We start from the raw sequence: 26,930 nt of genomic DNA, 5'->3' as shown, positions 1-26,930 counted from the left end.
CCAATATCTGCAGAGTACAGGATCTGTTAGACTGGATTTAAACATTTTTAGCTAATTTATCATCAACATTCATCCTTTACTCCCTCCTCCCTTCTTTAATGCTACAGCCACAATAGCAGCTCTCACAGCACAACTAACAAAGGCCTCCCTTCCAATACAATGCAAATTTTGTATGTCTTTCACGCAAATTATACCCCAACATTTTTAAGGTAATTAAATAGCACCTGTTATGTTGTTGTAAATATAAATTGAAAGTTCTCAGGGACAGAGCCTTGTGCTCCTCAGTGGCTTGTTCTCCTAAGTAACTCTGGCACTTTTGAAAATTCTTACCCTGTGTGAGTACCATGCTGAGCATAATCAGACCTTCATCCCCAGTTGGGGGATCGAGGAGCTATTGTTATAGATATAAACAACAATAACTGGGGTCTAACTTACTTAGCAACTCCTTTATTAAACTCCACACCCATTAAGTAACATTTATTATACATGAGATGCTGGACTCCCAGTTCCTAAAATAATCATTCTTTCAGCTCACATTCAAGCTCATCTTTTGCTGCACATATATGGAGAAACATGACAGACAACAAGTGTATAAAGTTATAGCCACAAGGGGCAGAAGCAGAATTGGAATCCTTAAGGAAGAGAAAGCACGGGGAAAAAAAAGAGAAAATATTTCACACCACAAGATGGTAGCATTGACCTGTCTGACTGCTCATGCTACATGTTATGAGTGAAATGTGTTCTGCTGTTATCCATTTGGCAGGACTCACAGGAGAGGTTTCATATACGTTCACTTTACTATTAAAGTGAGCAGGTGATGTATATCTCTGATGATTTTCGCTGTATTTATTTCAGCACAAATACAGATACACACTGAAACAGGAAAGACAGGCTGGGAAAATATGTAGCGCAAAAGAAAGTGGATACAAGCATCACTTTTTAAAGCTGATTTGAATTTCTCTGTAGATATTTTAAATGAACAGTATTATACCTACCTTTTGAATTTTGCTTGTTAATATTTTAGGTAAAAGGTGCATACAAATACTATTTACATTTAGATATATCGACAAAGGGATCTGAGCTGGTTCCTGTGTACATACTGGTGGCGTGTGTGTACAAAGGATTTCAAGATGAGAGGCAGTGTGGTCTAGTGTTGGGAGACCTGCCCCTACCATTGGCCTGCTGTGGGACCTTGGACAAGTCACTTCATCTATCTATAAAAAGAAAAGGAGTACTTGTGGCACCTTAGAGACTAACCAATTTATTTGAGCATAAGCTTTCGTGAGCTACAGCTCACTTCATCGGATGCATACTGTGGAAAGTGTAGAAGATTTTTTATACACACAGAATACCTCCCCCCACCCCACTCTCCTGCTGGCAATAGCTTATCTAAAGTGATCACTCTCCTTCCATCTATCTATGCCTCTCTTTCCCCTTCTATTCTTTTGTCTGTCTTGTATATTTAGACTACAAACTCTTTGGAGCAGGAATTGTCTCTCCCTATGTGTCTACAGAGCACCTAGCACACTGGTTGGGACTTAAAGGCACTGCTGTAATGCAGATCATTATAAAAACAGAATAATAGAAGTGAAACATCATCCTTCTCTTTGCATCCCCAGCACAATTAGTAAACTGATGTCCAGTATTTTGAGCTGACACCACAGTTAGTCCAATTTTCAGAATCATAAAATGTAGGGCTGGGAGGGCCCTCAAGAGGCTATCTAATCCATCCCCCATGCTGGGACAGGTTTGAGGCTATGTCTACACTGCACTTTTGTTGATAAAACTTTTGTTGGTCAGGGCTGTGAAAAAAAAAACACACCCTGACCAACAAAAGTTTTACCGACGAAAAGCGCTGGTTTGGACAGTGCTTTCTCAGCAGGAAATTCTTTCCCCACAACAAAGCTACCGCCCCTCATTGGGAGTATTTTTATTTTGTTGGCAGGAGAGCTCTCTCCCGGCAACAAAAATCAGCTACACTATGTACCTTACAGCGGCATGGCTGTAGTGGCACAGCTGTGCCCCTGTAAGGGGCGTAGTGTAGACATAGCCTAAGTATACCTACACCTAACCAGTTCTTAAAAACCTTCAGTGATAGACCGATGACCTCCCCAACCTCCCTATGTAACCTATTCCAGTGCCTACCTCTCTCTATGAATTAGAAAACTTTTCCTAATATTTAACCTAAATCTTCCTTGCTGCAAATTAAGCCCATTACTTCTTGTCCTGTCCTTGGTGGACATAGAGAACAATTGATCACCATCCTCTTTATAACAACTTTTGACATATTTGAACGGTATTATGTCCCCTCTCATCCTTCTCTTCTCTAAACATGCCCAGTTCTTTTAACCTTTCCTTCTAGGTCAGGTTTTCGAAACCTTTTATCATTTTTGTTACTCTTCTTTGGACTCTCTCCCATGTGTCCACATCTTTCTTAAAGTGTTGTGCTCAAAACTGGACCCAATGCGCCAGTGGAGGCCCCATCAGTGCTGAGCAGATTGGGACAATTACCTCTCAGTTCTGACATACAACACACAAAACACCCCAGAATATTTGCCTTTCTCATAACTGCATCACGGTGTTGGCTCATGTTCAATTTGTGATCCATTATAACCCCCAGAGTCTTTTCTGCAATACTACCTTCCTAGCCAGTTATTCCCCATTTTGTAGTTGTGCTTTGATTTTTCTTTTCTGAGTGTACTACTTTGCAGTCATCTTCATTGAATTTCATCTTGTTGATTTCTGTCCAATTCTCCAATTTCTCAAGATCACACTGAATTCTAATCCTGTCCTCCAAAGTGCTAGCAACCCCTCCCAGCTTGGAGTCATCCACAGATTTTATAGTGTATTCACCATTCCATCATCTAAGTCACTAATTAAAATATAGAATAGATATAACAAATATTGAATGAGATACAACATACAATCAAAGGGATTTAGTTTGGTTTTAAAAATTATTAACTATCCCCAGCTGGATTTCTGTTGCCAATGTCCTCTGACAACTTGGTAGAAGTGGGTCTAGAGGAAGGATTACATGGAAAAGGTAGTGGCCTTGTGCAGTAGGAGAGAGTATCATGCCTACAGGGAAGAGTGGCAAGAAAAGCAAAGAGCTGTGGGACGAGTGAACAAATGGGAGCATGGTTCAACCAGGTATCATAAGCCATAGGCGCTGCATTTTATTTTTCCCTGGGGGTGCTCCACCCCACTCCGCCCCTTCCCCAAGGCCTTACCCTCACTCTACCTCTTTCCAACCTTGCTCTATCCATCCCTCTGAGGCTCCTGCCCATCGCTCACTGCTCTCTGCCCTCCCTCAAATGCCTCCCCAAGTCACCAAACAGCTGATCGGTTGATTTATTTTCGGTGGGTACTTGAGCTCTTGAGCACTCACGGAGTCAGTGCCTATGTCATAAGCCAGGGCTGGGCAAACTACAGGCCATGGGCCGTTTTAAGCCAGCCCGCAAGCCGCACCACGCGGCTGGGCCCTGCTCCGGCTGGGGCGCAAAGTTGGGGCCGCACCATGTGGCTCGGCCCCTCTCCAGCTGGGGTGCTGGGTTGGGGGCTGCACCACGCGGCTCGGCCCTGCTCCAGTGCTCCAGCCAAGAAGCAAGGTTGGGGGCCCCACCACACAGCTCCCGGAAGCTGCGGCATGGCCCCGCTCTGGCTCCTACACACTCCAATGGGAGCTGCGGGGGAGGTGCCTGCAGATTGGGCAGTGTGCAGAGCCACCTGGCCGCACCTCTGCATAGGAGCCAGAGAAGGGACATGTCACTGCTTCTGGGAGCCGCTTGAGGTAAGCGAAGCTCAGAGCCTGCACTCCCTGAGCCTCTCCCCACGCCCCAACCCCCACCCCAGCCCTGATGCCCCGCGCGCCCACTGAACCCCTCGGTCCCAGCCCAGAGCACCCTCCCACACCCCAAACTCCTCATCCACAGCTCCACCCCAGAGCCTGCAACCCAATCCCAATTTTGTGAGCATTCATGGCCCACCATACAATTTCTATTCCCCGATGTGGCCCTCGGGCCAAAATGTTTGCCCACCCCTGTCATAAGCTAAGCAAGGCCAAGGGGGGCAACATAGGACACTGGGCTTAATGAGCTGTCTGATCTTGTTTGGCAATGAAGGGCAGATCCTACATGACAGAAACCTGTTTATTTAAATAATGAGGGGCGAGTGTGATTATAAAAGGGAAACCCTGGAAGGTAATTATAGTAAAAATATATTAGAAACTGGGTTTAGAAATCTAATAGCAGGGGCTCAGAGTTCAGATCGCAGACAGCAGAGGTAAGGCACAATAGTACCAAAGTGTCAGCCTGATGGCCTATGGGAGGAGCTGGGAGAAGATACATGACATCAGTACTGGCCAGTACTCAGGGAGGCATTGACTGGCTGAAGAAGAAGTTGTAGGCAAACACTCCTCTGCTAGGTTTTGCAAACAGGCCTTTAAAAATGATGTTAAGTGGGGTAAAAAGAGGCAAAACTGGTGGAAAATGGTGATCCTGAATGACTCTACTAAACTAAAAACATGTTCCCTGCTTGCCAAACTTTACTTTGGCTTGTGAAGATTACAAACCTAAAAATAACCAGGGGCTACTTGTCTGCAGAAACAACCTGAGCCCTATCAGCCCATCCAGACACCCATTGTCACATGGTACAATGGTTGTAATAGGATGTAGGCACATTGAACTAAACAGACGCCCACCCAGACCCACCAGTTTCAGCAGCATTTCTCAAAACGTAGTCATGAGCAAAAACCAACCTGCATTCAGAGCCTAACAGATCTCTGCTTCTGGCAGCTGGAAGAGACATGCTCCTGCAGTGAGATGTTTCACCAAGGGTGTCAGCTAGGATGGAAATGACTAACTCATGGGACCATCGTAGCCGATGGCTCAGGAGGATGGTGCAGCTCCTTTCAACCTGCTGGCCAGAGTCTGAGAAACAAACAAGTTAAGAAAGGGGAAGCGTCAGAAAAAGAATGAGGGAGCCAAATGGAAAGGGGAAAACAAGAAAGAAACAGCAGTGGTAACCATATTAATTTTGGTATGTAACAAGCTTACAAAGGCTTATGATTCACAACAAAGATTGTGGCTGCCAAAATACAGGTGGATGTAAAATGTTCTCTTTGTACTTACTAAAAATTGTGAACTGGATCATTTCCCCCCCACAGGCTGTGTGTGAAAATAAAAACAAAAAAGTAAGTTTTGTTAATTTTTGGCAGAGGCGTAATCTTGCAAGTGCTGCTGCTCCATATGTGCAATTCCTATTGACTCCAATAGGACGCCCAGCACCTTGTGAAACCAGGCTCTCTTCATTTAGATGCCTAACTTTAGGGATAAGGATGGGGGGTGAGGAGGAGAATCACCCTTTTCCTTTTCTGCAGCACCTTTTTTCAATTGAATCCCTTAAAAATCTGTTTCTTAACAAAGTCGTCTGGTTTCAAATGATTTGTCTAACTTTCTGCAAGTCACTCCTAACCCACACAACCCTCCCATGGTCTCACCTCGCGTCACCAGACGTATCTAGCTTATTTTGCACCTCACCCTGAAATCTTCATCCTTGGCTACCCTCCCCCACAGTCCTCCTGCCTTCATCTCCCTTTACACTCCACTTCACTTTCCTCCCACAAACACCCTCTCATTCTCCCCTTTTGTAACTCTCTTCTCCATCCCAGCAACAGAACAATTACTGTAATTCTTTTCATGCTGAAAAACTTTAAAGCTTCTTTTCAGAATCGGGCAAGCACTAAACTAAGCAACTACTTTCTTTTGATATAAACCTCATCTTCCCTTCCTCTCCATCTCCTCCCTTCTACTTGCCATCTTCCTTGCTCTGTTTAGTCTAATCTCAGATTGTAAACTCCTTGGGGCAAAGGCCATGTCTGTTCTATATTCCATAAAGCACTATATACATTTTGGGTACTGTATAGATACCAAGTTTAAAATGTATGTGTGTGATTATGGTAAACCTTGTGCAAAACCAAAATAATCAAGACAGCAAGTCGAAATAATATTACATGTTCTGTCAACAGGGAGCTGTTCTCTTACATAGCTTGAACTGGCAGTTAAGGAAAGCTAGAATGTGGATGGGTTTCTTTTCCCCATTGCAACTGCGTAGTTTCTGTACAAATGTGAACCAAAAAGAAAATTCACTTCTCTGAGAAAGAGGATTTTTAAAAGGCAGATGATTTTAGCACGCAAGACAGCCTTCATAAAACATCTGCTATGATGTCACCTTGTTCTGGCTCAATACCAAGCATATCAATGGCTCCACAGAGTAATGGGATAAGAAATGGGAAAACTGCCATTGCTTGTTTAGCAGCTTGTTTTGTTGATAAATGATGTCACTTTTCAAACAACTACAGTCTAATTGTTGGGGGGGTGGGGGGAATATTTCCTTGAGCAAGAGGTTTGCAAGCCATTAGCTATTTCCCGTCTGTCATGGTGCTTTAATATAGCACACACACTTTGATCCTACTAATGATTACTCATGGATTTGATTTGCTGGACAGGAGAGCCCCTAGGAGGCTTAAAAATCATGCCTGACGTCATTTACAAAAATTAAATATCTTCTGTAGCCATGCTGAAAATTTATTCCAATCTCAAAATTGTTAAACCCAATATATATTAGGCAGAATGTGGAACTGTTCTTAAGAGACTGTGCAAAGAGAAGAATTGCTCCTTTTGTATTCAAATGTTTCCAAATGCTTTAAAAGCAATGAGAGATGGTACTAGTGCAGTGGCTGTTCTGTGAAATATGGTAGCCATTATGTGCTCATCAATGGCAAATGCAGCAGCTTGGGCTTTAGAATCTGTTTTACTGAGAGAGGGAAACACTGCCTATATGATCATTTTAATTCCTATCGGATAGCTGCCCAGAACAGACAGAAGAGACTTCCGTTTAACATCTCATGGTGCCTCTAGCAGTTCTCTCTTCATGGTTTTGCTTCAGACAAGTACATCGTACTGCAAGTTTTCTGAGAGATGTAAGTTCCATCCTACCGAAATGATGGAGTACCGTACTCTCCCCAGCTTCAACTGAAGCTCTAGGTGTTCAGCACACCTGCATAATCAGGCTGTAGATACAACAGGCACAGCCACTTGGTACTGTTGTCTATTCATCCCAGAAATAAACTTGTCTTGCCATCAGAGTGTCAACTTCTTTAAGTGCTCTACATTTGACTATGCACATGGAAGGCCCATGTGCAGTCATAGCTGCATTATTATTTTTTAATTAGCAGGATAAAATTAATGGGGGGAGAAACAATGATGAGATCATGTATTGGTGAATGCCAGTCATGAGGTACAAGTATGGGGAATGAGTCAGACCTCTGAATAAAGTCCTGAACTGTAAGAATGGAATGCACTCAACTATTACTAGTCAAGTATTCTCAAATAGGACTGATAGGTAAAAGAACTATCATTCATTCACAATAACGTTTTAATGATTTTATTGTTCAAAAAAAGCACTTAAAAAGGTATTAAACAATTGGAAAAACACTCCTTTTTCAACTCACCAAATATTGCTTTACATGGAAACAATGGGAAAACCTGTGATAAACACTGTAAGGAACTGTTGTTCTGGTCATACATCAGATGACCCAAGTTAACTAGGACACACCATGTTAACAGGAAAAATATTGGCAGTACCACATCATATGGAAGTAGAAATAAAAAACATGCAGTATTTTCATTTGTGCTTGAGGGGCCTATTTCCTGGAGTACTTTTTTTTTTTTTTTTTTTTGAAGAGCATATTATTTTATCTGCTGTTTCCCCTCAGCATAACATACATTTTCCAGGGGCTTCCACAACTCTAGACACAAGTGAGAATTCAGATTATCTGCCAATGAGCTCAAGAATGCCAAACAGATGCAGGGAATGTGCCTGTCTGCCTTATTTTTATTGCAATTTCTATTTCATAATAGTATTAAGACACACAAGGCAACACATTTCAAAGGGATAAGTCACATCTCAGTTAAACACACGAGACCAAACTCTTTCTTCGCTAACACCAGTTCAACTCCACTGGAGTCCCTTGGGGTTCCACAAATATAGTGGAGGGCAGAATTCTACCCACTGTCTTTAACCCTGTATCCTCTGAGGTGACAAGCATGCAACCAGCATCAAGCAACAAGTCTGTCCTACTGCTGAATTATCCATGATAAACTTGTTTGGCTAGGTTTCTGCACTTGTGCAAGAACAGGTCTATTCAGCAAACTAAGATTCTGCATCAGTTAAAGCTTTTATTCTTTAAATTTAAAACAATGCATTCAATCTTTTAAAGGATTTTCCAACTGATGCCAAAACAGTAAGGCAACAAGGCAGACCTAAAATAAAGCCGTGAGCCCTGAAATGGCCAGTATATAGCAATATTTACCAGGTTTTATGAGTTTTATCAGTGAGCAGAAAACTTTTAATTTCAGTTTCATGTTCAAAAATATTAGTCAGCCAAACTACAGGTTCACAGTACCTTTGGCTCTGCTTCAATTTCAGTTCCATTGAGATAAACATTCGAGTTAAGCAAATACGAATTAAACAATGGAGACCCAGCATCAGAGAAGTATGCTGAAATGGGCCTATAAAAACATTCTGATCCCAATAATCTATTGGATCAAAGACCAGGGTAGGTTTAGATGCTGGGAGGTTGGGTTTGTTCTGCTCTGATTAAAACATGAGGCTACTGTTTCTCCAGGCTTTGCCTGCCCCCGCCCCATTCTGACATGGGGGTACACAGAAACAGGCTACACTAAGGTGTGGAGCCCAAGAGATATCTGTGGGTAATGCAGAATCACAAAAGTCAATTATTCTCAACCTGCTCTGAGCGTCAGGTGATCACTGAAGCTGATGCAGTGGCCCAGACAGTTTGAAGTGAATCCATTTCACGGAAAGACACCAACACTGAGTGGCAGCATTGACATTTAGCCATTATGACAGCACATAGAGGGGAGGAAAACAGGAGATTTCCCACAGAGGAGAGATTCAAATATTTGTTCACTTACACATTATGTTAAGGGTTTGGTTTTTTTTGGTTACAAGTTACCTTTGCAAATAATCTTGCTCTGCTAAGTAAAACTAAAAACATCACTACATAAAAGTCATGATGAGGGTCTATTGAAAACAAACCCAAATATTAACAAGCTTCCAACTGTACATCCCAGGGCCATGATTGTCTCACTGTTTTAGGAAAGACCCTCTTCTCGGTCAATCATTTCTGCTTTGGTGGAGAACACATCAGCCAGCATGTGCTTTGGGATTTCAGAACCCCGCACTTTTAATGTATAGCAAGCGTTCTCTACTTTGGCCAGAGACTGCTTCAAGGTATATAGTTTCTTAGACACTTCATAGGGTCCAGTGTTGCCAATATAGGAAAAACCATCATAAATCTGACGTAAAAACTGGCTCAGTTCAAAAGGGGTGTCTATATCACCATTTCCAACACTGTTAATACACATCCGCATCAACTCTCCTGTTAGATCAGCCACACCCAGCAGGTAATCGACAGGTGTTACCTTCAGGCTCCAAGTGCACAGCTGCTTATCGTATGGATTGGAGGAGGGCTGAGGACAAAACACAAGACAGGATATCGAAAAATGAAGAAATGGTGGTTTGCACCAGTTTAAACACACATTGTCTTAACTGGCATAACTGCAGACCAACAACAATTGAAAAACATTCAATAAAATTAAACGATATAGCATTTCTGTATAGTAGCAGGTTAGGCTTCAACAGCACTTTATAAATTCATTAACCCTTATATACACCTGTAAGGCACAAAAGTATCTTCTACACTTCACAGATGAGAAAACCGTGGCAAATACATAAACAAACATTTGTAAACACTGAAGACAGAGATCCAGGCCCTACATCTACCATCTATATCTGTACACATAGTTACCAAATTTGTCTCTGCATATATGTTTACTTGCATTTACATTTTTGTGCACAAACCTCAGGCCGCCAGGTATAAAAATCTGGCCCTAACTGACCTGCCCCAATGCTAGTGCAGAAGTCAATGTAAGAGCCAGGGTTAGGAAAAATAAATCCTACCATTTTGTAATACAATCCAATATTTCAAAATGTAGTTACCATGAAAAGCAGGACTCAAGAATAAATGGATGTGTTGCTCTGGAATTTTCTCCAGATCCATTATTCTAGAATCTTATTAAAAGTAACCAATACCTCATGGAGTACTTGAAATAATGTTTTATCAAGAAGCGATTCTGCTCCTAAATCATATAATTTCTGTATATCTCTTCCCACATTCTATATCTCCAACACATCCAGGGTATATGAAAAACTGATTTTTTGTTCTTAAGAGTTCATCTGCTGCTGCTACTTTTTCTCCACATGAAGTCATAAACCCTGTATTTCTGACATCACAATTTGTTGTGAACGCGAGTAGGTCACAGAGGGTTCTGCCTTCAGCAGGAGCAGATGAACTCAAATAAAGATCTCATTTCCTTGCAAATATCCTTAGTAGTAAGGAATATAAGAAGAGAACTATGAAAAGCATGATTTACAACATAATTTCTTCTAAATAAAATGATTTTCCATGAGTTATCTGCAGCAGCAGAACTGGTGCTGTGCTCTTCCATGTAGAATTCCCAGTCTCCCTTATCAACACTTCAAACAGGACAAAACACTTGTTGCAGTTAGTGGTAGTATTTAAAGCCTGACCATTCTGAAATGTATTAAAATGTTAAGACATCATGGTTTCAAATTGCTCAGGGAAGGCAGCCCCTGAACATCTGTCTTCAAGATGTTTGCTCTTCTCTAGAGACATTTGCTTAATACTATACCTAGAGTTGAATTTCAGCTGCCTGGAAATGTTATGCAGCTGCTTGCTTGAGTGTTCAACTCAAAAGGCTAGCAATCTAAAGACACCACATATTACATTTACAGCATTTCTTTCAGGAGAAAGAATATTTATCGATGAAGATACTTGCACCTTACTCAACACACAGACTTCTGAGTACAATTAGGACTTAGTAATGTTGTGTTAAAGTGGCAAACATTTTTCCAGGAAATTTCTCAAACATTTTTGGCATTTTGGGCTGCTGAAGCATCACTGTCGCCATGAAATTTCAGCAACAATTTTGGGCAGAGGTATGTACAAAATGCAAAATACACTTTCATCTGGAAACTAAAGTAACATAATGGCTGAGACTTTTTTCCTTTGCGGCTTTTGAAAGATGAGCTGAAAAGAGCAGGAAACACAGAGAGACATTCTGAAACTCTCTCTCTCACACAAACAGACATTGGAGATGGAAGGCAAGGGCAACAGGATCCATAATGGTAGGCACTACAGTCACGGAGGGAGCCACGGGCTCAGGTGGTGACAGAGGTTTCTCTTCCTGCAGCTAGGGGAAGAGTGTAGCATGCCTACAGTGCCAGTGGGAAGGGATTTATTTATTTCTCAATTCTGAACAACCTGACTGCAACACTGAATCTCTTTGTGTCCAGTTGACGTTACAAGAGTACTTTGGATCTGCTAACAGTGGTTCCAGTTTCTCTACAATTGCTCAACTAGCAGTGGCATAAGGGACACCTCTAAATGGCACTGACCATTTTCACTAGTATATTCGTAACACAATACATACCTATTACTTTGCTCTGGAGCTCTTCCTGGGGAGTTACACAACAATACACTCCTTAATTTTCAGGATCCCATAAAACCTTTTCTTGTCCTACATATACGCAGCGACCTGTTATACTGTTTAATTTCTATGACCACTCTTAGGGCTTGTCTTCACTATGGGGGTAAGTCAACCTAAGTTACACTACTCCAGCTACATGAATAAATGCACTGCGTCAACGGGAGATGCTCTCCTGTCGACTTACCTTAATCTTCTCTGGGAACTGGAGTACCGGGGTCAACCCGAAAGTGCTCTGAAGCCAACTTAGTGGGTCTTTATTAGATTATCTTTATTAGTCTTTATTTATTATCTTTATTTGTGCTGGAAATGGCCCAACTTGATGATCACTTTAGATAAGCTATTACCAGCAGGAGAGTGAGTTTGTGTGTGTATGGGGGTGGGGGGGTGAGAAAACCTGGATTTGTGCTGGAAATGGCCCACCTTGATTATCATGCACATTGTAGGGAGAGTGGTCACTTTGGATAAGCTATTACCAGCAGGAGAGCGAGTTTGTGTGTGTGGTTTTTGGAGGGGGGTGAGGGAGTGAGAGAACCTGGATTTGTGCAGGAAATGGCCCACCTTGATTATCATACACATTGTGAAGAGAGTGGTCACTTTGGATGGGCTATTACCAGCAGGAGAGTGAGTTTGTGTGGGGGGGCGGCGGAGGGTGAGAAAACCTGGATTTGTGCTGGAAATGGCCCAACTTGATGATCACTTTAGATAAGCTATTACCAGCAGGACAGTGGGGCAGGAGGAGGTATTGTTTCATGGTCTCTGTGTGTATATAATGTCTTCTGCAGTTTCCACGGTATGCATCCGATGAAGTGAGCTGTAGCTCACGAAAGCTCATGCTCAAATAAATTGGTTAGTCTCTAAGGTGCCAAAAGAAAAAAAATAATACTATAAGCCTTGTTTCACAGCTGGCTGTAGACATCAGAGTTTAGCTTTTATAGTCTAGTAATGATCATTTCCTTTGACCAACAAACTTTCATCTCAGAACAAACCTGTTCAGTCACTTTCTGGAGGCAATGCTAATATCGCATCATAGCATGCTTAAGACTTTATTCTTTTTTCAAAAATTTTGGGGAGGAATTGCAGCTGTTTCTTTGGTTTCCAAATAACTGATGCTGATGACCACCGGTATGACCATCCAATGTGGACAGCTACATACATCTTCATACAGTGTCATCTGAGATTTTTCTCTTTCAAGACTGCAAAGTCTCATTAGAACAGCAATTAAAGTGACATTAAGCATTCCCCACATCGATCCACTTTACATCCAAATATAAATTTTAAAAACAGAATGTTCATCCAAAGGCTGCGTAAGAAAGATGGCCAGGATGTATTTTGGCCATACACAAAATGTTCTATTTAAGGATGGGCAGGGGAGCGAGGAAGGGCAAGAAATGGAAGACGCTGTATTAGGCATAGGAAAGGAAGGAAAGCAAGTCTGTTCCCTGGGGGAAGTTCAAGATTAATTCTAAGAGAGTTATCCATGACCTTGCTAGGACAGAGAACGTGCATTTTAATACTAACTGATTATAGTGAAAAAACTGCAAGTTGATAAAACTGTGACACAGGACAACACCCTTCCTCTTATCACTCTCTGCAGTTGGCTCCTGTAATTAGCTCATTGTTGAGCAATGGGACTCAATCAGTTGAAGTTACGGTACCCCTTACATTCATTTGCTTCTTCTATTTAGGTTCTTATGCTACCCCTATCAGTATGATATCTGAGTGCCTATTGGATATAATCATATAGGCAATATGCATTACAAAATTTAGAAAAGTTCCTCCAGAATTATCGAATGGTATGCTAATATACTGCCCCTTTTTCCCAGTGAAAATGGCTCAGCCTGGTCCATGAATAAAAGGCACATGCCACAGATCTAGGTTTTTTCTACTATCCATGAAAAGCATGGTTCGGCCAAATGTTAAACCAGTAACTGGACTTACTTGATCAGATGCCAGTATTCTGTAACTTTAAAACCTTGTTAGTCCATTACGTTGTCAGCACTAACCATCTCTAACCAGCTGTAGGCTGAAGGCCTCTGCAGTTTGACTGATTTTTATTATGGCACCAATACATTTCCCTAGCATGTCGTATTACCAAGGAAATCACAACTATGTATTTATGAAGAGCTTGCTTCCTATAAATAAAAAATTGGAATGATCATCAGAAGCTGTTAAAATATGTGATAAATATATTAGAAACACTAAGTATGAGAAGGTTTCTTTGAAAATAAAAGTGGATAAATCTAGCTCATCACATGTGAACAAAACAATTCTTACCGTGTTTGTTTCTTCTTCTTTGTCTTCCATTGTAAATATTAGCTGTTTGTTGATCTCCTTAACACTAATTAATGATCGTGTTTTGATGAAATATTGGAAAGACACTGCCTCTACATATTCCTGAAGCCCTGTAGGAACAGCAGAACAGTCAAACTAATGAAACTTCTCAACAGATATCCATGCTTACAATTACAGAAATATTTTAGAAAAGACTATTTTCAAGGTCACCTGCAAAAGGAAAGTGAAAATGGTGCAAAAGACAGAAATAGGAGCTGAATACATAATTTTATTTACCTAATATGCTTCCCCCATATACAAACCAAGACATTAAACCAAAATCATGACTGATATGCATTTTCAGCATATTTTATTCAGAAGGGTACATTATGCATAGAACTTCTTTCCCATCCATATGCTTTTGTAATCGTAATATAAAGCATGATCCTGCTCCCACTGACCTCTCGGGTCTGTTCTCACTATACAGCAGCTCCTTACAGTGGGGTATTAAGAAATTTGTTTTAACAGACTATTTCTCTGATAGAAAAAGAAATGAATACCACAGCTGAAAGGTTCAGGAGAAAATTAAGTTTCTGTTAACAGCAGCATTTGCAGGAATGCTAAGCCTGACACTGCACTCTTTATTCAGGCAGTCCCCACTATTGAGTATTTTTGATGAGTGAACACACACAATGGCTAAAAGACCAATTTTCCAGATAATTTTTCTCTCTCCTTGAGTCTGTCTGGCTGTACTTTCCTTCAATACAGCCTGTGGTGAAACTGACTAAATGAGACACAAAGCCATGGTGCATATAGTGTGCGGACCAAGAGCCACATGATAATTTGATTTTTGCTCTTCAAATAACAAGAAGAAAATATGAATTTGCATTATTCCATTTAGTTATTACTGGAAAGTATTGATTTCAGCCTCAGATTCCCACATCTTCTCTTTTGTGGGAAATCACAGAATCATAAAAATGTTGGGCTTTAAGAGACCCCAAAGTATCATCGAGTCCATCCCCCATGCTGAGGCAGGAACAAGTATACCTAGACCATTCATGACATATCTACCCTGTTCTTAAAAATCACGGGGGGGGGCATAGAGTGTGCGGCACAGCCGGAGGGCTGTGTCATGAAGGGGATGCCACAATCCTGCGAGTGACATGGGTCCCTGGATCAGAAGTGACAGTGGTGAGATGCCACCAGAAGAGGGCACACCGACTAGTAGATGCGATCCCCAGGACAGCCAGCAGGGGCGCCGCAGTGGTGAGTCAAACCACATCACATGTGGTGGCGAATGTAGGCATTCAGTCGCTCCTGAGGGAAGGGGACTGAGTGAGAGACTCAGAGACTGTTTGACAGCTGCCCCTGTTAGAAGGGGAGTTTGAAAGACTATTTAAGGGATACTTGGGGGGTAAAGGAACTATGGAGCTGCCATGTACGGAGGCCTTTTTGGCAGAAGGCAGGTGCACCTTCCCAGGCTGGACCTCAAAGTTGCCGCTTCCAATGAAGAGGGTTGAAGAGTAACCAAGAGGGATTCAGGCCCTGGTGAGGCAGATCCTGGAGAACCAGCAGCAACAGTGGGATACTTGCAGGAATGCCTGAGGCAACTAGCAGAAGAGCAGCGTTATCTGCTCAAGACCCTCCAGGAGGTGATCAGGGGCCAGAGAGCCTGGAGCAAGAAGACAGGTTCCAGGGTCAGGCCAGGAGGCCAAGAAGGGCAGTGTTATGTCTGTGGGTAGAGGGGACACTTGAATAGCGTGTGCCCCTATCGGGAAGAGGAGAAGTCTATCCCCAAAAGAAAGAGAGCAGGGAAACCCTAAGGTCCCCGACCTGTGAAGAGAAAAGGAAGGGGGGATGCTTGTTTCACCTGTGGAGAATCAAGGCATGTGAAGAGGCAGTGCCCTCACAGACAGAACAGGAGCCCAGGGAAGGGCAGCATCCCGATTGGGGATGAGAAAGGGGACCCAAGCCAGCAGAAGGGAAAAGGAGATAGAAAGGAACAGAAGGAGGTGCCAGATACCCAGAGGGAGTGCACCAAGATGGTGGAGAAGGCCAAAGAGGCCAGGCAGGAGAGAAAGGAGAAACGGAAGAGAAGGATAAGTCCCTTAGACATCCAGCTGAAGGATGTGGGGACTTATACAGAGACCAATCGAAGGGAGTTGGGAACTCAGACCCTGGGAGAAGGGGTACTGGGAGAGCCAGCAGAGCAAGAGCCAGGGCTATGGGAGAGGCTGAAAGCCACCGAGCTGGCCTTGTACAAGACAGTGCAGAGGTGCACATAGAGAAATTTAGGGACACCAGGGAGGAGAATGACAAGTTGCTCCTCCTAATAGAGAACCTCAGACAGGAGATGGACACCCTGGGAGCACAGCTGCAGGGGAAGCAGGGGAGGTAACCTCCCCCCACCAGGGAAGTCGGTCTTAAGGGGGAGGGTATGTGATGGGGCGCCTGCCCACATTGGGCTCCAAAGGGTTAATAGAGCCCTTGGGAAGCTGCGCAGGAGGCAGCCAACCAGAGAAGGGCTGAGAGGAGCAGCCATCACAGCCCAGCAGGCCCATATAAGAAGAGCTGCAGGACAAAGCACCTTCAGTCACTCCCTAGAGCTTGAAGAGGGAGGAGGACTGGCTGCCTTATAGGCTGAAGGCAGCAAGCACCCTGGACAGAGCAGTGCTGCAGGCAGAGACCGAGGGAGCAAAAGGCAGCTCCTGGTGGCTGCAGGGATCTGCAGGCTGAGGCCCTGAGGCAAAGGCACAGAAGGTGCTGGGGCCATGGGGAAGTAGGTCAGGGAGATCTGCTGAGGAGCTGGAGGGGATGCAGCAGGGTGGCCATCTACAGAGTCCCTGGGCCAGCACCCAGAGTAGTGGGTGGGCCTGGATCCGTTCCCCTCCACCGCTTGCCACTGAGGCATTGGCCAGACATTGAGCTGCAGTTGCCACTGAGGGAAGTGGCTGGACAGATGACTGCAGGTCCCCCGGAAGGGGGAGCACAGAGTGTGGCAGAGCTGGAGGGCTATTCCATGAAGAGGATGCTGCGGTCCTGGGAGTGACGGTGGTGAGACACCACCGGGAGAGGGAGCACTGGCTAGCAGAGTTGAACCCCAGGACAGCAAGGAGCGGGTGTCGCAGTGTTGAGTTGCACCACATCACACGTTGTTCAACCAGTTTTGCATCCACCTTGTAGTAATTTCATTTAGACCACATTTTTCTAGTTTATGAGAATGTCATGCATGACTCTGTCAAAAGCCTTACTAAAATCAAGATATATCACAGCAATTAATTGATTCGTTCCTTACATCCTGTAGTTAGGGTGAAATTCACACCTATGAAGAGGATCTTTTAATATTAATCATTTATATTGTGGTACCACCAGGTGGGGGCTTTGTTTTCCAGCAACGTATGGGATATAAGTCATAGACCCTGCCCCAAAGAGCTTACAACTTAAAAAAGCAAGACATAACAGGTAAATTAAACAAACAAGTAAGAGGGGCAAGCAGGAAGAGAAAAGATGGGCTAACAAATACTATGCTGTCAAGGTTCCTTCCCCACTCTGAACTTTAGGCTACAGATGTGGGGACCTGCATGAAAGACCCCCAAGCTTATTCTTACCAGCTTAGGTTAAAAACTTCCCCAAGGTACAAACTTTGCCTCATCCTTGAACCCTATGCTGCCACCACCAAGCGTGTTAAACAAAGAACAGGGAAAGAACCCACTTGGAGACGTCTTCCCCCAAAATATCCCCCCAAGCCCTACACCCCCTTTCCTGGGGAAGGCTTGATAATAATCCTCACCAATTTGTACAGGTGAACACAGACCCAAACCCTTGGAACTTAAGAACAATGAAAAATCTATCAGGTTCTTAAAAGAAGAATTTTAATTAAAGAAAAGGTAAAAGAATTACCTCTGTAAAATCAGGATGGTAAATACCTTACAGAGTAATCAGATTTAAAACATAGAGAATCCCTCTAGGCAAAACCTTACGCTACAAAAAGACACAAAAACAGGAATATACATTCCATCCAGCACAGCTTATTTTACCAACCATTAAACAAAAGGAAATTTAACGCATTTTTAGCTAGATTACTTACTAACTTCACAGGAGTTGCAAGGCTGCATTCCTGATCTGTTCCTGGCAAAAGCATCACATAGACAGACCAACCCTTTGTTCCCTCCACTCCAGATTTGAAAGTATCTTGTCCTCCCATTGGTCATTTTGGGTCAGGTGCCAGCTAGGTTCCCATAGCTTCTTAACCCTTTACAGGTGAAAGGGTTTTGCCTCTGGCCAGGAGGGATTTTATAGCACTGTGTACAGAAAGGTGGTTACCCTTCCCTTTATATTTATGACATATGCTGTTTTAGCATAGACTAGCTGTGTATATAATTTGCAGTGAACTGTAGTAAACACAACTCACTACCTGCTTAGCACTTACCAGATTGCAGTTTTCTGTATGCATTACCGAAGATTTAAGGTGAGATTTAAGGAGGGACTTGAAGGAAGATCACTTGGTAGCTTGACAGATTTGGACTGGGAGTTTCGTCCTCCTTTGTAAGGGGCTGAATTGGGGAAAGTATATGATAAGTGCCCATAAGCAGGCAATTGAGGCTGGCAGAGTGTAAGGCAGCTGTTCTCCCTGGAGGTACGCGGAGATCTTCTGGGAGTATGTCAACTCATCTAGATATTTGCCTAGTATTCTAACAGGCTAAACAAAAAGCACTACCAAAGTCAGAACAAACTAAAATTTCATACAAGGATTTGTTTATACTGCTCTATATATTATACATTGAAATGTAAATACAATATTTATATTCCAATTGATTTTTTTTATAATTGTAAAAATGAGAAAGCAAGCAATTTTTCAGTCAGTGTACTAACATTTTTGTATTTTTATGTCTGATTTTGTAAGCAAGTAGTTTTTAAGTGAGGTGAAACTTGGGGATGTAAGACAAATCTGACTCCTAGAAGGGGTACAGTAGTCTGGAAAGGTTGAGAGCCACTGCAGTAACGTAATAGAGCAGGTAGGCATGGTGGGGCTAAAATGTGAAGAACTCTGACAATGCAGACAAGAAGTTTGTACTTGACATGTTCGAAGATAAACAGCCAAAGGGGAGAGTTAAAAAAGCAGGTTGACAATCACAGCAACATGCCAGGAAAATTATTTTAGCAGCTGTATTTTGAATACACTTCCGGGAGGCCAGAGAGGAGAGACTGCTGTATTCAAGGCACAAGATGATATGGCCTTAGACAAGAGTTTTGGCAGTGTGGGCAGTGAGGAAAGATTGAATCTTGGGGTGAAATCTTGGCCCTACTGAAGTTGATGGGGGTTTTGCCATTGACTTCAGCAGGACCAGGATTTCACTCCTGGAGATGATGTGTAGGAAGATGCAGCAAATTTAGATGCAGCCTGGATCAAGGAAAGTCAAAAAATAAAGCCAAGAATATGTATATGAGCAACAGGGAAAATGGTGGTGCTGTTCAATGTGATCGAGAGGGGAACAGAGAGAGGGTTTGGGGCGGGGGGGAATCAGCCTATAGAAGGCCTGTCAAACTACAGCCATAATAAAGGGCTTAATGGTGACCTACAAGGATATTTAAGAACAACTGTGTCCTTTTTATGCTATTTTGATGATGCTGGCAGGGTAAGGGAAATAGGTTCATTGTTCAGAAGCCACCCTAAAATGCTCTTCACTGGTGAAGAGCCATTAGAGGCTGCCTCTGATTATGCCCCCTGTGATTGGGGAGAAAAGCTAGAACAATCTAAGGCTACACCTAAAAATCTACAATGTAAATAAAGCATTTTGAACATGAGCATAAAAGGCTGGTAAAAGGAATGTGCTCAATCAGAATCCCCCAAAAGGTTTATTAACCTATAAGTTGTAGAAACTGTTGGATTTCACCACTTATCCTTTCCCAGGCTCATCTTGTACTCTGTTATGATGCAGTGATATGTGACCAACAATTCATTACAACATTTTCTCTCATTCTGTATATAAGCAGTGAGCTACCAGATATAGCAGCATTACACATGGGAACCTCTGTCAGAGCACATTTCTGCTGTCTTTGGCCTGGACAATCAACGGGGAATGAAGGATCAGGGGCCTAACCAACTACTTCTGCCAAAAGAGATCAAGTGAGCGCCCAAATTCCTTATTCATCATTCCCTTGATCACACCAACCCATTCCCTAAATTCACCCATCTACAGCTTCCTCTTTCCTTCTTCAATTTCTACCTCCTGCACACACATCCTGTTTCTCTTTCCTTTACTTTGTCCTACATTCTGATCATCCCCACATACCTCTCAACTCCCACTTCTCACACTGCCTCTTTCACTTTCACTAACTTTCGCTCAGAAGCATTAAACAAAAACATCTGGTTTGCCATTTGCTTTCATTCAACCCTTCCACGATTTTGGTTAAGGTCTCCTTCTTTCAGAATTATAATATTTATGCTTACATAATGTTTTGTATATTGTCTTCCAAATATGTCTAGTTTATTTGGTAGCTCAAATTACTCACCCATTTGGAGCTGTTTCCACTTCCAATAGCATTTCTGGGCTCCCTGGTAATGACTACTTCGCTATTTTTTCCATAAAAATAATCATACTTGACCATAGTATTAGGCAGCAGTTCTCAAACTGTGGGTCAGCACCGCATTGTAATGGGGTTGCCAGGGCTGGCGTTAGACTTGATGGGACCTGAGGCCGAAGCCACAGCCTGGGGGCTTTAGCCCTGGCTGGTGAGGCTTGGGCTTTGGCTCCGGCTCCGCTGCCTGGAGCGGCAGGGCTTGGGCTTTAGTCCCCGCTCCTGGGGTCATGTAGTAATTTTTGTTGTCAGATGGGGGTCGCAGTGCAATGAAGTTTGAGAACCCCTGGTATAAGTCTTTCTAAAAGCCCCCTCTCTGCCAAAAGTAGTTCAAAGATGACATTTAAATGACCCACGACCTTGAAATAAGGTGTTTTTATGTGCAGGTAAAAGGATGTTTAAATATGTTATGTTTTAGCTTAATGGAAGGACATCCGCTACTCTCAGCAAATAATCCCCAAGGTGAAAAATTCCATCCCATTTCACTATTCCATCCAACAATACCTTTCCCCTTCTGCTCTTGTTTTGGATATATTCCAAAATAGGATTATTTATGGATTGTGCTGCCGGTAACAGTTGTTTATAAGGCTGCTTTTATGTAATTTATTTTATTTTCCCTGTACCCACACGGAGAAGTCCAATTAAAGATCTCTAATTATTTCTAGTAGCACTTTCTACAAATACAGATACAGTGTATCAGAACTGAGAAGAGGTTTTGGCATGTTTTGTTACATTTACTGTATGTCAACAATAGTTCATTTAATCTTCCATCACCACCAGTTATCCTACTAGAGAAATGCAATGAACGGCAGTAATGAGCTATGCTAACGTTCTCATGCATTTTGAAAACTGAAAGATTTGAGTAACTTTTTTTCTAGCAAACAGATCTTCTGCACACAGTCCCAATACATTCAGTAGAAATATTCAGCAGAAAGCTTTTCAAGCAAGTTCTTACAGGGACCCGATTCAGAGATCAAAACTGACAACAGATTTTAGCAGTACACTCCTTGTCACTCCCCACTGAAATCTAAACAAATAGCCAAAATTTCAGTTTGCGTTAATGTTGGTGATGATTTTCTTTCAAAGTTCGTTTCATTTTAAAGCTGGAGCAACTAGGGGGCACACCCCCTAAAACAGTCATCTCAACATTACTAGTATAGCTGGAAACTGCAAATACATAAGATGTTGCCAGACAGTTACACACAAGAAGCAGGAATTTGTGAGGAGCAGAAAGGAAGATGGGGCCAGGAGGCTGAGGAGAGAGACGGGAGATTAAGGGAAGGAGCTGTGAGGGAGACAGACCAGTACTATGGGAAGGGGATGGACAGTGACAGAACTGCAGCTGTCCAATCTGTGGGATTAGAGTAGGTAAATGGAAGCTCCCATGCCTGCCTGAGGTGTGGTGGGGAATCACATTTCTGCATATGCATACTGAAATTTCAGCTTGAAATGACTGTACCCAAATTGGGGCTAAGGGGCTACCTCCTTAAGGTTAAAAAAATGCAGAAGACCTAGAAACACAGCCAATTAAACTTTAGTGTAAATTTTGAATGTAGACTCTTTTTATAATCTCATGCTTTCAGCCAGTAATTTATAACTCTTAAACTCTCAGGGTTGGCAATAATGAGTCTATTTTCTCTCTTCCTGCATATTATTTGTCTGTTCCTACTCCCCCTCAGTCTTGTTTTCATTCTTTCTCCCCACACTTCCTTCCTCTCTCCTCCCCACCCTCAATCTCTTAATACTTCCACTGCTGGGAGATGGCTAAATGAGACAGTGCTGATTCCCTCCTACATTGTGCAGCAGGACGCAGGGCACTGGGTACAGCAATCGGAAATGCAGTACTGGGATTTGCTGCCACCACACAGTGGCCACAGAAAGAACAGCCGGGGAAATCCTGTTCACCCCTTGCACTTCAACAGGAATGAGATATCAGCAGTGCTGCAGGATGGGAGGGGGAAGGCAGGGAATCACTCAAGGGTAAATGAGTGAGTGTCGTGAAATTTGCCTGTAAGAATTTGAACCTGCAAATGGTACAGGTATTGGTCTAGAAAAATTAATCTGATGTTTAGGCCACTAAGCTACCCTCTCATCCCTATTATTTAAAACCTGTAACTGGACTCCTGTGGAACATCCTTTCATAAAATTGGACTACAGCAACGCTCACCACCAACAGAGTGGGGTGCCTTTCCTGATCCTCAAAATTAAACACTTATAAAGCAATGGCAAATTAATGGGTTGATGTGGGTCGGAGGATCTCTCTTGTAAGCTTGTCCCCAGGATGACAAAATTAGAGAACTACTGGAATATCCAACTGGACCAGATAATTAACTGAATGTTTCTACAAACACAAACGGCAGTAAAACAATCAAATGGGTTAATGTTTAAATTAGGGCTGTCAAGTGATTAAAAAAATTAATCACATGATTAAATTAATCTGGATTCATAACAATGTTAAACAATAATAGAATACCATTTATTTAATTTTTTTGATGTTTTATACATTTTCAAATATACTGATTTCAATTACAAGACTGAATACAAAGTGTACAGTGATCACTTTATTTTTGATTACAAGTATCTGGCCTATAAAAACACAATTGTATTTTTCAATTCACCTAATACAAGTACTGTAGTGCAAACTCTTTATCATGAAAGTTGAACTTACAAAGGTAGAATTATGTACAAAAAAACCCCTGCATTCAAAAATAAAACAAAGTAAAATTTTAGAGCCTGCAAGTACACTCAGTACTACTTCTTGTTCAGCCAATCGCCCAGACAAATAAGTTTGTTTACAGTTGCAGGAGATAATGCTGCCCGATTCTTCTTTACAATGTCACTTGATGCATTCTCATGGCATTGTTGTAGCCGGCATCGCAAGATATTTACGTGCCAGATGTGCTGAAGATTCATATGTCCCTTCATGCTTCAACCACCATTGCAGGGGACATGCATCCATTCTGATGACTGGTACTGCTTGATAACAATCCAAAGCAGTGCAGACTGACGCATGTTCATTTTCATCATCTGAGTCAGATGCCACCAGCAGAAGGTTGATCTTTTTTGGTGGTTGGGGTTTTGTAGTTTCTGCATCGGAGTGTTGCTCTTTTAAGACTTCTGAAAGCAGTCCCTCCCAAATTCTGGAAGGCACTTCAGATTCTTAAACTTTGGGTCAAGTGCTGTAGCTATCATCAGAAATCTCACATTGGTACCTTCTTTGTGTTTTGTCAAATATGCTGTGAAAGTGTTCTTAAAATGAGTAACGTGCTGGGTCATCATCTGAGACTGCTATAACATTAAATATATGGCAGAATGTGGGTAAAACAGAGCAGGAGACATATAATTCTCCCACAAGGAGTTCAGTCACAAATTTAATTAACACTGTTTTTTTTTAACAAGCGTCATCAGCATGGAAGCATGTCCTCTGGAATGGTGGCCGAAGCATGAAGGGGCCTACGAATGCCTAGCATATCTGGCACATAAATACCTTGCAATGCTGGCTACAAAAGTGCCATGCAAATGCCTTTTCTCACTTTCTGGTAACATTGTAAATAATAAGAGGGCGGCATTATCTCCAGTAAATGTAAACAAACTTGTTTGTCTTAGCAATTGGCTGAACAAGAAGTAGGACTGAGTGGACTTTTAGGTTCTGAAGTTTTACATTGTTTTGTTTGAGGGCAGTTATGTAACAAAAAAAATCTACATTTGTAAGTGACACTTTCACAGCAGAGATTGCACTACAATACTTGTATGAAGAACTGAAATACTATCTTTTGGTTATCATTTTTATGGTGCAAATATTTGTAAACAAAAATTTACATTTTGATTTCAATTACAACACAGAATAAGACAGATATATAAAATGTAGAAAACATCCAAAATATTTAATAAATTTCAATTGGTATTCTATTGTTTAACAGTGTGATTAAAACTGATTAATCACGATTAATTACTGAGTTAATCACATGAGTTAACTGCAATTAATCAGCAGCCCTAATATAAATGTGATCATTAGATTTCAGAGTTGACACCCTATTAAGATTAATATCTTTCACCGTTCTCAGTCTTTATTTCAATTCAAGTTTTCTCCAGAGTCAGGAAAATAGCTTTTATTAGATTCACATTAACAAAGTTCTGTTTCGGTGATAAGTACTAGAAACTGAAGTTGATTATATGAAAGCTTAAAGTTCTTTAAAACTATCCACCAGCTGCTTATTTGCTGTGGTAGTGTCCTAAGGTTTACATATTTGGGGATGGAGTCAAGTCAAAGGTTAATTTTATAACAGCATGCAGAAAGAAAGCTGAATCTAGAGCCAGCTTTCCTCAGACATCAGTGATTTGGATATCCTGTTGTGAGAAAAGCTTTTAAAAAAAGAGCTATAGTAATACTAAACACTGGCCCGTGCACAACGGAGACCGCTAACAAGTCCAAACAGAGCATTAAACCAAAATCTTCATAGAGGTCTTTAAGTTTAAAAAGTGTTTTATTTGCTATTGTTTTGATTCACTGTAGCAACTTTTCAAAGACTGAGTCAATATGCCATGTTGAGTTATACAGCTTTTTGGAGTCTTGAAACAACTTTTAGGAGAGAATACAACTTGTGCCATGTCTACACAGGCAAGCTGCTCCATCCAGTTTTACTCAAATCAGCTTTTGAACTGATTTAGTTAAACCAGCGCAAACCCACATGAACAATCTTAATGCAGTTTAAGAAATGTTTATCTCCATTTAAACAGATTCTTAAGTGACAAACTAAACTGAAATAAGCATATCCACAGAACCTTTTGCACTGGTTTAAGTACACAGGTTTAATATCATATAATTAGTTAAACCACTACAAATGTCTCATATAGACAACACCCACATATGTTGTGTGTAATTATGGTATGCGCCTGAAGGGTCCTCTGCTAGTTAACATAATGCTTTCTCACCATCAAGAATTACAATTCCTCTACTTTCCCTTCCTCCCACTTCTCCCCCCCTACTTTTTTAAGGATGGATTCTGCTGTATATGCTGTGGTCGTTTATTTGAGGTACTAAAATGCTCATATCTGCATGTTTTAGTACTTTGTTGGCATTTTGTTTATACACTTGCTTATTTTATCCAAAAACCTTTATTTAAAAGTTACCAAAATAGAATGGCACCTTCAGTCAAGGCTCTAATTTGCCTCCCCAACTATATGAAGACACAATGATGCAGCAAGGTTTGTTGTTAACTAAAGTACAAGGTATAAATTCAGCATGGAAAAAGGCAGGTGAAAATCTACTGAGTTTTTAACAGTCTCTATAGCATCCTTTCCACTACTGTATAACTCAGTCACAATTCTGCTCTGCTTACAGGCTTTCATACACACGGCAAGGTTAAAGATAGCATTGGTCTTATAGCTAATTTAAAGACAAAATTTCAAAGATAAAAGAGGCAACTAACAAAATGTCACAAATGCCATCTCTTCTGTACAAAGCTCATACTTAGTGATGAATTTTATACACCTGTGGTCTCATACCTGTCTTTTGCTCCTACTTGAAGCATCTCTTATAGATGTTCCATGATCAATTCTATACTCTTGCATTGACTTCTGTCACAAAAATTTAGTCATTCTGTTGAATTCAACAAATCAAAGAGTCAAATATTCTAGATGAATTTTTAAAGGGGGCTGGAAAACTATGACCAATAACAATTGCGGTAAACAAGTGTTAGTTTCCTGAGCTGAGGGGTAATCAAATGCTAAGTTTACCCACTTGTGATATGTTAATAGGAGTAATCAAATCCCACTGGGCATTAGCTGATCAATACAGGAGTGAAGAAGGAATTTTTCCCTTTGTACAGCATTGCACAACTGGTCAAGTATAGAATCATAGAATCATAGAATATCAGGGTTGGAAGGGACCCCTGAAGGTCATCTAGTCCAACCCCCTGCTCGAAGCAGGACCAATTCCCAGTTAAATCATCCCAGCCAGGGCTTTGTCAAGCCTGACCTTAAAAACTTCCAAGGAAGGAGATTCTACCACCTCCCTAGGCAACGCATTCCAGTGTTCACCACCCTCTTAGTGAAAAAGTTTTTCCTAATATCCAATCTAAACCTCCCCCACTGCAACTTGAGACCATTACTCCTCGTTCTGTCATCTGCTACCATTGAGAACAGTCTAGAGCCATCCTCTTTGGAACCCCCTTTCAGGTAGTTGAAAGCAGCTATCAAATCCCCCCTCATTCTTCTCTTCTGCAGGCTAAACAATCCCAGTTCCCTCAGCCTCTCCTCATAAGTCATGTGTTCCAGACCCCTAATCATTTTTGTTGCCCTTCGCTGGACTCTCTCTAATTTATCCACATCCTTCTTGTAGTGTGGGGCCCAAAACTGGACACAGTACTCCAGATGAGGCCTCACCAATGTCGAATAGAGGGGGACGATCACGTCCCTCGATCTGCTCGC

At 41.9% G+C, this 26,930-nt stretch overlaps 1 protein-coding gene across 2 annotated transcripts in view; it reads right to left on the bottom strand.

Moving 5' to 3' along the window:
• Positions 1-3,986: 3,986 nt before the first annotated feature.
• TSNAX (translin associated factor X) overlaps positions 3,987-26,930 on the bottom strand; it is a 48,355-nt gene continuing 25,411 nt past the window's right edge. The window contains exons 5-7 of one of the 2 annotated variants that reach the window (XM_077813411.1): positions 13,926-14,053; positions 9,504-9,551; positions 3,987-4,928 (exon numbers count right to left, since the gene is read on the bottom strand). In XM_077813411.1, the coding sequence (XP_077669537.1) occupies positions 4,887-4,928; positions 9,504-9,551; positions 13,926-14,053 (218 nt within the window). In that variant the 3' untranslated portion in view covers positions 3,987-4,886. Of the gene's footprint in view, positions 4,929-7,427; positions 9,552-13,925; positions 14,054-26,930 lie in introns of those variants that run through there. The other variant, XM_077813410.1, reaches the window with a different exon arrangement.

The sequence above is a fragment of the Eretmochelys imbricata genome, chromosome 3 (assembly GCF_965152235.1).
Source record: "Eretmochelys imbricata isolate rEreImb1 chromosome 3, rEreImb1.hap1, whole genome shotgun sequence".
Lineage (NCBI taxonomy): Eukaryota > Metazoa > Chordata > Testudines > Cheloniidae > Eretmochelys > Eretmochelys imbricata.
Note: the sequence above shows the minus strand (reverse complement) of the source record. Positions and strands in the feature narration are given on the sequence as shown.